Source organism: Borostomias antarcticus (assembly GCF_949987555.1).
Source record: "Borostomias antarcticus genome assembly, chromosome: 27".
Taxonomy (NCBI): domain Eukaryota; kingdom Metazoa; phylum Chordata; class Actinopteri; order Stomiiformes; family Stomiidae; genus Borostomias; species Borostomias antarcticus.
Window position 1 is genome coordinate 2,936,360 of NC_140260.1, and position 15,237 is coordinate 2,951,596.

General features: G+C 41.9%; 1 protein-coding gene across 1 annotated transcript in view; it reads left to right on the top strand.

The window, feature by feature from the left end:
• The window catches only part of ptpn2a (protein tyrosine phosphatase non-receptor type 2a), a 45,577-nt gene extending 30,802 nt beyond the window's left edge, over positions 1 to 14,775 (top strand). The window contains exons 5-9 of the mRNA XM_084459266.1: positions 1,298 to 1,435; positions 2,132 to 2,341; positions 5,796 to 5,957; positions 6,141 to 6,310; positions 13,515 to 14,775. Coding sequence (XP_084315392.1) covers positions 1,298 to 1,435; positions 2,132 to 2,341; positions 5,796 to 5,957; positions 6,141 to 6,310; positions 13,515 to 13,701 — 867 coding nt within the window. The 3' untranslated portion in view covers positions 13,702 to 14,775. The remainder of the gene's footprint in view (positions 1 to 1,297; positions 1,436 to 2,131; positions 2,342 to 5,795; positions 5,958 to 6,140; positions 6,311 to 13,514) is intronic.
• Positions 14,776 to 15,237: the final 462 nt, after the last annotated feature.

Consider the following 15,237-nt stretch of genomic DNA (forward strand, 5'->3'; position numbering starts at 1 on the left):
CAGTACCAACACTGTAATACTATTGGCTGGTATGATATCAACAGAGTGTCATTGTCGGGCCGTCAAAATGTCATAATGTAATAATTTCAGACAAAATATAATTTTTTATGGAAAAGCAATATTTTTACTCTGCAGCCTTCACAAAGCCCTATGGATGTATTATTTTTGAAAAAATGATTATTTTAATCCACATATTACATATTATACCTTTAATGTCCAGAAATTGAACAAATGTAAACATCAGAACAAAGGAAACGACTGTATGCTCTTATTGTATTCTTATATATACACCCAAACCATACAATGTTAGGTTATTGATCACACTGCTATGAATGTAGAGCTATCCCGTCCTCATCATAGACCTTTAGACCTCATTAAAAAGTGATATGCGTAGGCTAGTTAAAGGTAGGTCCATTATAGGCTACATCAAATCAGTGTTACAGTAGGCCTGTGCCTTGAAAGCAAATTTGAACACCAGCCATCTATCCCGACAAGTCTGTAGGCTAACATTCAGCATGGATCAATCTTGGTCCACAATCACGCGCACTTTCACCGGTAAAATATTCATCCTGTCACTTACCGATGTTTAGCACTAGCAGAAGAGTCTGCTTTGGTGACGGACCTCTGGTGTTTTGGGTATCCTCCAAATTCCTCGCAGCAAAATATGACGAAATGCTTTGTTGACCCCGTTTCATTGCTAATTCTTGCTAGTTAGAGTAGGCGCTTGATTGACAGTTACCATGACAATCAAACGCGTGGTTAGAACTAGCTGTTGTAAATCTTTTTTTTTTCTTTTTTTTTTTAAATAGCTTGTGTAGTTTTTCTAAATTGCACCATCTATTTTCGGGCACAGGAATTGTTGCTATATTCAGTCTGACCAGAATCAGGGATAAAAACGTATCCCCACCGGCGATAAAAATGAATGATCAGAGGAGGGGATATCAAAACCAGAGGGGGGGGAATCCCCCCCATCCCCCCCAGCAATTCGCACGCTGGGTGATTGTAACATTGGAAAGCATACAGCCAGCAGCACAGTGATACATTCACAGCTGATTTAACCATTCAAAACTCTGCTATATCCTGTATACACTGTACGCACAGTTCAGAAAGCCTCTCGTCCAATCACAACATACGGTCAGAACTACCTGTTGTATGAAATACGTTAGAGCGATTGGTAATTGGACGAGAGGCTAATCACAAATCATTCAACCAGCAGAAACATTTTTATAAGAATATTCATGGTGATATTCTGCCCACATTGCCACCTTTCAATTGTTTCTTTGTTTTCTCCTCAAAGGAAAAATGTGCCCAATACTGGCCAACATGTGAGAAAAAGCAGATGTCTTTTTCAGACACAGGATTTGTTGTGTCACTACTCTCAGAAGAAGACAACTCTTACTACACAATACGAGTGCTGGAGCTGAATAACACAAAGGTTAGCACTGGAACCTGAATCTGACCATTGTCTGACATTTGGACGATGACATCCTTTATTGTTAAAATGTATTGAATTAATGGATAATTCCCAACTTGAGAAAGTACAACATTGATGTGTATAATTGTTTGGCCTCATGACATGCACATACACTCGGTTGCCAGTTTATTAGGAACTCTGAGCTAAAACGTTTAATGCACCAGCCCTGCAATAAATCTTAGCTTCATGAAGGTTGCAATATTCAGTATTCGCTCAAACTAATTAAGTTTTGAATTGTATTGCTTTGTACTGACACACGCTTCTATTATTTTGACTACCATTTCAATCAGTGAGGCTAGGCTAAATAATAGAAACACCTTTGTGCTTAATTAAGAACAGTTTAACAGCACCACAAAATACATCCTCCAAAATGATCATGCAGTCAAATCACTGCCTCTTGTAAACCGTTTCAACATTTAACTGAACTATAGAACAATCATGAAGGACGATTTATTGCAGGTCCGTTTTATTTGACTACATTCGTTTTCACTAAGTGTACCCAATAAACTGGCAACTGAGTGTATACTAGACCATTATTTTGAATTTGTATTCCCAACAACAGCTTTGTACTCTCAACAACAGTTGACTACTGTGTAAGATATACCCCCCAAAATGATGTTATATTTGTGCAATCTGTGCTCTTCTCTTGTGGTCTAGACAGGACAGACCAGAGAGATCTACCACTTTCATTACACCACATGGCCGGACTTCGGTGTCCCAGAATCCCCTGCTTCCTTCCTCAACTTCCTGTTCAAAGTGCGTGAGTCGGGCTCCTTGGGTACGGAGCATGGACCTTCAGTCGTGCACTGCAGTGCAGGGATTGGACGCTCAGGGACCTTCTCATTGGTGGACACCTGTTTAGTTCTGGTAAGGTCAGAGGATCTTTTAACAGTAGGTGGCTGAGGCATTATGGATTGTTAAAATATGAAAGGAAGGAATGAGCAGGCTATAGGAAGTAACGTCTGTCATGTAAAAATGATGTGTAGAATGCAGGGGTGTAACGATACACTCAGCTCATGATATGATAAACGATATTGGGTTCCCGATATCGATATCATACGATAACAATATTTTTTAACAAAAAAATATAGATGGAGAATAACAGCGGACCTAAAACACTCACTTCTAAACATTTGTAATTTAATTTGTAATAATAATAATAATAAATGTCAATGTATTATCTTTCTGAGTAGACTGTTTGGACGATTCAGCTTACTTTTAGTAAATATAATTGGAGAATTAGCACAAGACATGCAATGTATTGCTTTAATAGTTTAGGTCATAATGTGGATGGTGCCAACTTTAATTTTAATGCAGATGATACTGTGGTAGATTATGCTGGTCCCTATTACAGAGGCTCTTGCCAACATACAGGCTGTTTTTTATATTATCCAGACTCCGCTAGAGTCAATTACTTTTCCGTTGTAGCTTAAAATGTCGCTAGTACAAGGCAGAAATTCGTCTTGTCGCAGTGCTTGTGGCATTAATAAACACCCATTCAAGGGTGGGCGTTAATAGATATCCATACGCTAGCTAATCTAGCTAGATAACGTGGTGGTAGTAACCTAGCAACAAGATGCATAGCCTGAATAAACTCTTGTCCACAGAACTCTTCCTCTCCACCGAAGTGGAGAGAAGGATATCCTGATGTAAGACAGAGAGTTCCTTCTAGTACATGACTGTCAAGCCTGCCACTCTGCTCCCTTGCAGCGATAGAAGTACGCCTCTCGGAGCTAACACCGGCAGAATGAGAATGCATTTTTACAGTTTGAATAGGCTATGCCCCGCCCTGTTAGATGTGGTGGTGGTAGCGGCGCTTATAGGCCAAAATAAATAACCTTCTTGCTCTATATCGGTAGTCAAGAGATTTTATTCCATGGTAAAGTGTTGCTTCTGTTGTAGAATTTCTCGTTCAATATGGTTTAAGAAGCACAACAGTTCAACAGAGTTACGAGAGTGTATTAATCCAAGGATAGTTACAAACACTCGAGTATGGCTTCTTGTCAAGCAACCTGCAGCAAGTCTGGTCAGTTGAGAGAGCGCCCAATGCAATCTGTGTTCCACAATTTAACCAGAAGATGTGCAACTCCACCTTTCCTGCCCATAAATCTGGACGTAATATAAGACTTAAAACTTAGCTATAGATGGACCCTCCAGGTCCCAGGTGGATGTTGTAAAGTTCCCAGGACATAGATCATTGGGGCTGCCCTTTCCATCCCACTCTGGTTGTATAGATAACCAGTTTACCAAGGCACTTAGGCCCCATTTCCGAACACACACACACACACACACACACACACACACACACACACACACACACACACACACACACACACACACACACACACACACACACAAATACTAAAGGCACAGATTAGTCTACACTTACAATTAACATGGACAATGTCTTTCACATACAAAACACATCACTCATGGGTACAAGTAGCAACGTCTCCGCCATATATGGCGGCTGCCAATTGCAGAGACAGAGCAGTACTTGGTGAGCCTTTTAGTTTCCTTCTTGGACGTCCCAAGTAGCCATAGTCCTCTGACAACCAACCTACAGTATGAACATGTCCAAGGCTGCCAAATAGACACACACACACATTTCAAACCTCTGTAACCCCAACCCCTTGTCTTCTCATTGTAACATATTAAACATTAAACATACTGTCCATTGTCCAGAACTAATTTTTTATTTATGAGCTAAGCTAGCAAGCTATGGGTTTTGCTTGGCAATAAGCAGTCAACTTTTGCTGTTGTAGATTTCGTGATTTATTCTAAACACAGCACGCGTACACACCGTTCTTTCAACCTATCCCTATCATCTCACTATGATAGCCTCATTATTGTCTCACTTGTTAACATAACACACCTACTGCGCTACTGACTGTAGCTAGCTACACAACTTTGCGTTGCAACTTGTTTCTGTGAGCTCCTACATTCCTTTTGTAACGTTTATTGACAACAGCGCGCGCTGAGGAAAACCATGATGGTCTCATTTCATTAGTGCTAATCGTTTAGACAACAGCGCACGCTGAGGGAAACAGTTGTCTCATTTCACTAGTGCTAGCTAGCAAGAGTTTAGAATAACTACACCAGTCATGTGGTTGAGCTCTATCGCATATTTCACATTGTCAAACTTGACAGAACATTTGAACATTTTAAACATAGAGCAACAACAAACAAATTATAGCTTGCTTACCTGACTGTCACTCTGGAAATATCCTGTGGTAGTGAGGATCGCTCCAGTCACCACGTAACGTTACGTTAGCTTAGTATTGTTGTGGTTTCGGCAGGTCAGTCAGGTGGGCGGGTCACGGGTGCAACCATTCTTTTCTTTATTTAGGAGGGGGGGCAAAGTTCATTTTAAACTGGTGAGTAAAACGTTTACATGAACTACGGAGAAATATCACCAACATTAATAATCAACATTAAAAAAATATTATTAATAGATTCATTGCCTACAGTTAGGGTGGCAACTGGGGTGGCAAGGCATTTTTCTAAGGTGGCATATGCCACCCCGTAGAACCGCCACTGCCCAAGTGCACACCTCAGTGAAGGGTGTAGGGCTTAGGGTGGGCATTGGGACAGGGCCTAGCTCATCACTGTACTCCAGGGCTGGCTGGCCTTCGCTGACCTTGCTGACTTGTTTATTTATAAAGCTATCCTAGGTTAACTCTCGTCCTACATCTCCTCTCTGATTGGACAGAGACCTGTCAGTAGTTACAGTCTGACATCACATGATGTGGTCCTGTTGTCTGTTCTGAGTGCCAGGACTGAAATGGGAAAGGCTTTCATGTGCTCTGCTCCTCTTACCTGGAATAGCCTTCAAAAAGATCTAAAGTTAGTGGAAATGATCTCCATCTTTGATCTCAATGGGATCACCTGGTAAAATAAAGGTTACATATTTTTTTTATAAACTTGAATGATGAATATATCACTGGAAAAATAGTATTTTATTTGAAAGCTTTGCAAAACAATATCAGGACATTGATCAATATAAACACCTGCATTTTCTTGTCTTTTTCAATGCGAGTGTGTGAGTTAATAGGTATTAGTGGCTCATTTGCAGCCAGTCCTATAAAAAGAATACATCCAATATGTATAGCACTTTCCCGGGTACCCAAAGTCACAAATAATCACATTTTATCGCAAGATAGTTTTTCATCTCAACAATGCATATTGTCATGTTTTTATATTGCGATATTTCGTGGCACAATATATTCTATTTTCTTATACCCCTAGTAGAATGGGTGTTTGTCAACTTGCCTGTTGTCTTTATTTGCTGATTATCAGAATGCCCTGTCTGTGTGAGCAGATGGACAAGAGGAGAGCCCCGTCGGCGGTGGACATCCAGAAGGTTCTGCTGGACATGAGGGAGTACCGCATGGGCCTGATCCAAACACCCGACCAGCTGCGCTTCTCTTACATGGCCGTCATCCAGGGCGCCAAGCGCATCATGGGAGACCGCTCCGTCCAGGTAAATGTCACATGATCCTAGCATGATGGGGATGATAAAATTACTACTACTATTTATACTGCACAGCTTTTGTGGGCACTGTGTCCCACCAAAGATTAAACAGGGAGATCTCCATCTGAAATTCCCAAGAAATGGCCCATGTACTGTATTTGAGGAGCTGTTCAACACTCTCTCCTGGTGCAGAGTCAGTTGTCCAGGGAAGACAGAGAGACGATGTGTGAGTCCTCCTCCGCTCCGCTGTGTCCCAGATGGCCCTTAAAGAAGCCGGACGGCCAGCCCCAGGCCCCCTCAGGGCCCACAGCAGAGGAGACCAACCCTCCCGGTCTGGAGCAAGCCACGGCAGAGGGGACAACGTAAGTACAGATATCAGGAGTGGAAAACGTGCTACCCTGCAATAATTACTTTAAAACATTGTGTATATACAATGGGCTCCAAAATTACTGGAACCCCTGACAATGCAATGCACAAACAATATTTAAAAAAAATTATAAACAATATTATTATAGAAAAACTCCAAATACCAGCATGTGATAAATACTGTACTATATTAATGTTCCAAAACCATTTACTGATTTAATTAAAAATCCAAATAAAGGTTTCACAATTATTGGCACCCTTCCAATCTAATTCATAAGGAATTATATTGAGCCATTACATCACCTACTGTTTCTCTATGGTATAAAAATGAGGTTACACTTTTGCAATATCCCTTTATCATCCAACACTATGAAGAAAACAAAAGAACTGGCAGTTCAAAAGAGATAGAGGGTCACAGACCTTCATAAATCTGGTTATGACTACAAGAACACCCACAAATGATTGAATATACCTCACCACGCTCAGGGCAATTATTGTTCAGTACGAATTTGCAATAGCTGCGACCAAATACGCGCATGGGCATACCTGACCCAATTTTTGTGGGCCAACAGAGCGATTTATAGAGCTTATAGTCGCAGCTAAAAAGAATCGCAGGATTGATGAATTTATTGTGAAAATGGTCAAATTATTAGCATAAAGTGATAACTTTATAACGCCACAAATAACACAATATTTAACAAAAAGACTTGTCCTTATCACCCTTGGTGGAGAGAATACCCAAGAATACACGTGCGATGGTGACGGAATCCAGTTGGTCCACAATGGTCAAATTTGAAATGCCTGCCATTTCCTTGTTTGTTCGTTTTTTTCTATCTGCAAATGTTTGACATGGTACAACATGGTAGTAGGCTGCCCATGCCCAGTCAATTCCTAGATTATTGTTGTAAAAAGTTGCACTTGAAAATTGTATCCTTTAAAAAAAAAAAAAATCTGCCATCTTGGATTGGATTTCTTAACTGTTAAAGGAGTAGTAAAGGGGAAATGCATGTTTAGCCCTGTTTTAAGGTTACTTATGATCATATACAATGGTTCAGATCAAAACGTTGACAAAACTAGCACTTTTGAGAAAGTCTGATAATTGCTCTACCACCGTTTTGATCATACAATGGATGTGGATGGGCATCTTGAAAAATCATTCAAAAACATGTTCAACTCTCGATTTCAAAGACAGGGGTGGAGCATGGTCCAATTTAGGAATTAAACTAAGTAAAATTTTTGAGCAGATCCAAAGCACAGTCCTGGTCCACAAGTAGCTCAAACACGGCCGGCCATTCACCTCCATTCATTTTTTGAGCCAGGATTACAGAAAAACCTGACCGATTTCTCAGTGGAGGGGTGTAGCATGGGCCAATTTACAAGTTCTTAAATTTAGGAGCGGATCCGAATCACGGGTCAGGTCAAATAAAGCCACCCATTCACCTCCAGTCATTTTCTGTCCAGCTGTGACCAGAGCGGGGCGCCACCACCTACAGTCATTTTTACCTCCGCCTCAGTGAATCATAATAATATTCATCAATTTTATTTGGAATGTACTTTACATTTCAGTAAAATCTAAAAGTGCTAAGTAAAATCTCAAAGTGCGAATAATGGGCTGCCCAAATACAGCCCGGACGGCTATTCACCTCCATTCATTTTTTGGACTAGGATTACACAAAAACTACCACACTGTTTTTCATGAAACTCGGTGGTGGGGTGTAGAATGGGCCAATTTAGAACATATTCAATTTTGGTGTGCACAGAGCTAGGGATGCTTCCATCGATCTGCCACCGATTTAAATTGGCCGATCTTCACTCCAAATGACTCGTGGTGGTCGTCGAATTGGCCGATCGCAACAGCCTATCTTTTAAGTCTATTCTAACTGGTTAGCTTGGCATAGATATAAGTACAAACTTGGATGCTACAAGCTAAATGTTAAAGAGTGGCGGGTTAATTCAAATTAGAAGTTGAAATAGTGACTAACCACAGCAGAAGAGGGTATAAATACTAGGGGTGTAACAATATATCGTGCCACAATATATCGCAATACAGAAACGTCACAATACGTATACGTACGTATCGTCAAGGTGAAAACAATATTGTGATATGTTTATTGTATATCAGTGAACGCTGGCTACACAACGTTGGTAACAAACACGTCTTTTGTCTAGGCCTATCCATGATATTACAACAGTTCAACTCTAAATTCACAAAGTGTATTGGAGTAGAAATGTGGAGAAATGCACTATTGGTGTGAACAGCAGCACTACTGCAGCGCTTTACACCTGCCCTTAGTGTATCGTATCTTATTGTTATCGTCAACCCAATATTGTGTATCGTATCTTATCGCGTGATTAGTGTATTGTTACACCCCTAATAAATACAGAACCTGTTGGATGTAACGTAGCTTGATCTCTAGTTGAATAGCATCATGTCCACAGCGTCCAACATCCATTCCAATTGCGCAGGTTTTCTCACAGGATCTCCTCATACTGCGTTTTTTTATACAGCCCAAATATCTCCAAAGCTGCTGCTGTTAATCACTTGTTAACGAAATCTTTGATTTTGGACTTTTGGAACATTTTTGGTCAAGGACTTTTTGAGTTAACCAGGAAAAACTTTGTGGACTGACCGACCGACCAACAGAGCTATAGAGCTGCTGGTCGCAGCTAAAAATTCAAAATATATGGAACTGTTGAAAACCTCATGGGTTAAGGATGCAACTGCATGTTGCCCCCCAGGATACTGAGGAGGATGGTGAGAGAAGCAACCAAATCCCCAAGAATCACTGTGAAAGAATTGCAGGCCTTAGTGGCATCTTGGGGTCACCAGGTTTCAAAAAGCACCATCAGATGCACCTGTACAACCACACGCTCTTTGGAAGGGTTGCCACAAGATTTTTCTGACCACAAGACACAGAAGTAAGAACTTGGAGTTTGCCAAATGTAATTTAAATGATGACTGAAAGTAGGTGCTCTGGTCAGATGAGACCAACATTGAAAACTCTCTGGATGTTGTTTATTTATGGCACTATTCTCTGTGAGCTCAAGACTGTAGCATGTGCAAATCCCAGGAGGACAGCTGTTTCTGAGATGCTGGGACCAAAAATCATCCCACGGTCAAAATTGCTTAGACCCCACGTCCTGCTGCCCATTTTAATGTTTGGTTGAATAATGGTACACACAGTATTGTCTGGAACAAATGTCCAGAAAACTGCAGGTCTGCTGCAACTCTCAGTTCTTTTAAATCAAGACTGAAGACTTTTCTTTTTGCCGCTGCTTTTTATTAAATCAAGTACTTCATTCGTACACTGCACTGTTTTATTCTTGTTTTTTATTTTTCCCTCTTTTTGTTTTAAATGTCCTTTTATAATGTGTTGTTTTTTTGCATTTGTTTTATATGACCTTTTATAATGTGTTTCTTGCACTCTGTCTTGATGCTTTTAATGTATCATTAAAGCACCTTGAATTGCCTTGTTGCTAAAATAAAGCATAGTGTGAAAAAGTCTACATATATGTTATCATTGTAACAGTGTCTGAGTCCTCTTGAAGGACTCAGTGGAGCGCTCCGCTTGTTAAGTTAACTTTGGTGGGTGCTTATAGTACAGTTAATACGATAGCCCTAATACAGTTTTGTGAGTTTCTTCTAATGCAGTCTTTACGGTAAACTGGAGGAATGCGGAAGGCGCGCTGTGCGCGGGTGTCGGGGGTTTTAGGTGTTCTGTTGGCTGTGGCCAAGATGCTGCTGAGAGCATAAATAAACTGAGTTTACTAAGTACAGTTGTCTTATTTGGAACTAACAATGGTAGCAGAGGATGGCTGCCTCTAATGGTAATAACTACAGACTGCCTCCTGAGTTTGATGAGAAGAAGTCTTTTGAAAGTTGGAAAAATGAAGTGGAAATATGGAGACTGGTGACGGACTTGTGCAAGAAGAAACGAGCGTTGGCTGTAGCCCTATCGTTGAAGGGTAGGGCGAGGGATATTGCTTTAGGAATACCTGCGAATGATCTAAATAAGGATGATGGAATGACCACTTTGATTCGGGAACTTGACAATGTGTTTTTGAGAGAAGAGAAGGACGGGGCTTACGAAGCCTATTCTGAGTTCGATCGGATATCGCGGGAGAATGCCGTCTCGATGGTGGACTATATTGTTGATTTTGAACAGAAATATAACAGGATGTGTAAATTCGATATGGTTCTACCCGATGCCGTTTTAGCATTTAAACTACTGGATACAGCAGGTCTCGACGTGAAAGACAAGCAACTGGCATTGACCGCATGTGGTAGGCATACTTTTGTTGATATGAAGTCAGCACTAAAACGCATATTTGGAGACAAGCATGAGCAAAAGGCGGGAGTCATTAAAGTGAATCAGGATGCAGCATACTACACAGATCAAAGAATAGAGCAGCCATGAGCCCAAGGTGGGCAAGCTAGAGGACCACTCGCAGGCACAAATCCACTTGATAAGTATGGAAGACGAACGAAGTGTGGAATTTGTCAAAGCACATTCCACTGGGTGAAAGATTGCCCACATAAGAAAGAACTTGTAAAGATGATAGAACAAAATGAATGCACGGGAGAACCTGATGAGTGTAATATAACACTGTTTTCTAAGGAATCGGATGCGGAAATATTCATGGTTGAGGCACTGGGATCGGCTGTCATTGATACGGCATGCACAAGGACTGTTATGTGTTGAAAAATGGCTGGATAACTATGTAGGGGGACTAAATGAGAGCGAAGTAAAAAAGTAATTAACACACATAGTAACAAGCCTTTCAAGTTTGGGGATGGGCGAGTTGTACATTCTACAAAAAAGGTCAAAATACCAGCCAAGAAAGGAGAAACAAAATGTTGTATTGAAACAGAAGTAGTCCCATCTGACATCCCTTTACTGCTAAGTAAAATGTCGCTTAAGAGAGCAGGAGCTGTGTTGAACTTGGAGAACGATACAGCGATAATGTTTCGGCAACCAATAGCTCTGGAGTTGACCTTATCAGGACACTACTGTCTAAACATACTGGATAAAGAGTCCCCAAGTGATACATATGAGAATGGTTCTGGCCATCACAGAGAAGATGACAAAGGAACAAAAACACAAAGCTTTACTTAAACTTCAAAGCAATTTGGACATGCATCCGTTGATCAACTAAAGAAGCTGCTGACAAATGCTGGAAATACAGATGATGAGTGCACTGCTATTCCAGAGGAAATAGTAGGAAAATGTGAGATATGTCTTAAGTACAGCAAGGCTAAGCCCAATCCTGCTGTTGGTCTTCCCATGGCCTCCAGATACAATGAGACTGTGGTAGAAGATCTACATGAGCTAGAACCTAATGTGTGGTATCTACACATCATGGACCACTTTACTCGCTTTAGTGCGGGTAGCATTGTGACCTCAAAGAAACCAAGTGTGATAGTGAAATCCTTCGTACATTCCTGGATCAGTGTCCATGGTCCACCAGAGCGTCTCTTCAGTGACAATGGCGGAGAGTTCAACAATGAGGAAGTAAGAGACATGGCAGAGAACTTCAATATCGAGATCAAAACGACCGCTGGCTACAGTCCATGGAGAAATGGCTTGCTGGAACGCCACAACCAAACACTTACAGAGGTGATACTGAAGGTAAAACTTGAGAAAGGACTTGACTGGAGGAGGGCTCTGGATTGGGCACTCATGGCGAAGAACACAATGCAGAACGTGCATGGCTTTAGTCCACATCAGCTGGTGTTTGGACAGAACCCAAACCTTCCCTCTGTGTTAGTCGATCAGCCACCTGCTTTGGAGGGAACTACCATGAGCGCATGGGTGGGACAGCACATAACAGCATTACACGCAGCAAGGAAAGCTTTCACAGAGGCAGAATGCTCAGAGAGAATCAGAAGAGCCCTTCGAAAGCAGCTTCGTCCAACAGATGAGAAGTATGAAACTGGGGACAAAGTGTTCTACAAAAGGACAGACTGTGTTGAATGGAAAGGCCCTGGAGTTGTGATAGGGCAAGATGGGGTGGTGATCTTTGTACACCATGGTGGGACCTCTGTCAGGGTTCATCATTCTAGGCTGCGGAAGGTGGATCAGGGGAAAGTAGGTGATAGTGAGGGTCTGGAGCAACCTGGGGAAAATGACACAGGGCAATATGAATGTATCTGTTACTGATAGTGATATGAATGTACCTGTTACTGATGGTGATATGTATGTTGATATGAACAATGACAGTGGGAATATGCATGTTACTAATGGTGATATAGGTGGTGACATGAACAATGACGGTGAGGCTGGGGGTATAGCAGACCATGATATAGATAACTGTCAGGGTATCAATCATAAGGATAATCACCAGACAGGCATAAGGGTAGGAGCCTCCCTAGGGCTGAAAACAGGTCAGACAATCAGCTTTGTGGATAATGTAACATGTGCTTCTCACACAGCTAAAGTAATGGTTGATGGGCGAGGAAGGACAATTCTCGCCAAGCTGCTGGCAATCAAAAAGGATCAGAAGAGTGGTTCGTAGCATGCTGGCAGGAGAGACACTTGCTCTGGCTGATGGTATTGATAATGCCATATTTCTGTCCTCCCTCTATTCTGAACTTACCACAGGAACGGTCAAACAGCGCACCCTACCTGTGATATGTGTAACAGACAACTACTCCCTTGTGGATGCCATCAAGTCCACCAAGTCAGTGACTGAGAAACGACAGACTAGAAATAAGTGGAATTAAAGAACTTATCCAGAGCAAAAGGATCCAACGTATTCTGTGGTCAACTACAAAGGAACAGCTGGCAGACTGTCTGACCAAAAAGGGAGCATCTTCCCTGGTATTGCTTGAGGCACTGAAGAATGGACAGTGGAAGCTTGTTAACTGAATGACTGTTTATAAATATGTTTTTTGTTTTCCTGAATTATCCTTGTTTTTTTGTTTAAAAAAAAGAGACGAGATTGTTAAGTTAACTTTGGTGGGTGCTTATAGTACAGTTAATACGATAGCCCTAATACAGTTTTGTGAGTTTCTTCTGCAGTCTTTACGGTAAACTGGAGGAATGCGGAAGGCGCGCTGTGCGCGGGTGTCGGGGGTTTGAGGTGTTCTGTTGGCTGTGGCCACGATGCTGCTGAGAGCATAAATAAACTGAGTTTACTAAGTACAGTTGTCTTATTTGGAACTAACAGCTCTGATCACTGCCTCTGTGCTTCTCTCAGCTCCAGAAGGAGGCGGGAGGAGCGGCTCGCCATCACAGCGCAGAAGGTGCAGATGATGAAACAGAGACTGAGTGACTCAGAGAGGCAGAGAGAACAGTGGCTCTACTGGAGACCCGTCCTCCTGAACGTGGGTGCGGGGGCAGCCCTGGCCCTGGGGCTGTGGATCTGCTGGTTCTTCTCCTCCTGAACGTGGGTGCGGGGGCAGCCCTGGCCCTGGGGCTGTGGATCTGCTGGTTCTTCTCCTCCTGAATATGGGTGCGGGGGTGGCCCTGGGGCTGTTGGATCTTCTCCCAGTAAAATGTCTTGTCACAGCTTTACTGACTCTCTTTGCAGCAGTACACAGGGTAGGGCTCTCTAGAATAGATGTAGATGCTCTCTGCACAGCAGGGGATTATTTATTTAAGGTCCGAGCGCTTGATCAAACAAAGTGTGTATTTTTCATGTTAAGATCTTAATGGTAACATCTCAGGATCTTGGTGCCAGCACCATTTTTGTCACCACCAGTGATGATGAATGTACTGTATTCATTCACTTTTAAGGCTCTGTACAAAGCAAAGAATAATGTTCTCATTTTATTTTTGCATTTTTTATTTGTTAAGGCCAATTTTGGTGAATCCAACACTGTCGGTAATGTGGTTGCAAAAGTGAGGACGGTAGCGCTTTAAGGTGCGGCCAATGCAATTTCGGTAATTTCATGACCGAGGACGATGGCGCACCTTGATGGCACACATGCAGCACAGTTGTAAAAGAGGTTACACAATAAAATACGTGGATGAGGTGGGGGTTTGGTTTCAAAATGGCCAATCACAACACCTGTTTTCCATCCCTTTAAATACCAGTGCGCGCCAAGAATAGAATGTCCTGATGATGTATGTAATTCATTGTGTATCCTGTCTTTTATCTGGAAGTCTGAAATAAAGTTTGAGTGAATGAATGATACAGTACGTATATGCGCTATTGCCTTTGGCCTACTCCATTTTCTGTAGTGCAAATGGAAAGAATAAAACTTTTTCTGGTGATTTCAGATATATAACCCCTATGTTCATATGTGCAGTGCGCATTAATGAAGACACCAAATTGCGCAGAGCAACAGCGTTTGCGTTGAGTTGGTCTGGATGGGTCTTTACTCAAACTCATTATTTGATACCAAACTTGCATAGCGTTGACTGTTTTCATGTCAATTATCACACCCCCTATTGCGCTGGCCCACCCAATGTGGCGCCAACGCCTTCATTGCGGCCCACAAAATTGCTGAACTCAGTGGAGGCGAGAAATATTCAGTTTGCGCCGGACAAAACGCTAGGGCATAACGACGCTCAGCACCGGCATGGACATACGGCCACATATTTTTTACTGTTGCTCATTTATGGAGGTATTTTCTATTTCCGTTTGTTAGTTTACCCTTTTATCCTCCCAGAGGTTAGAGAGGAACAGTAGAGGTCAATGATGAGGAAAGCCTAGGTCAATAACAGTAGAAGTGTTAGTGTGAATGTTGAGCTCATGCACACCAGGTAAATAATCTATTGTTCTTCCACTGGGTGAGCAGGGCCAAGCACAAAAGCATTTTTTAATGTGACAGTCGTGACCACATTTGACCAGATGCCCCATTTTGAAATTATTTTATTTTTTACAGGATATTAACTTAATTTCATATATGTACTATCAGCTGGAGAAACCTTACCTTCAGATCTATTGTTGGTGGTATCTACCCGTTTACCTAAGG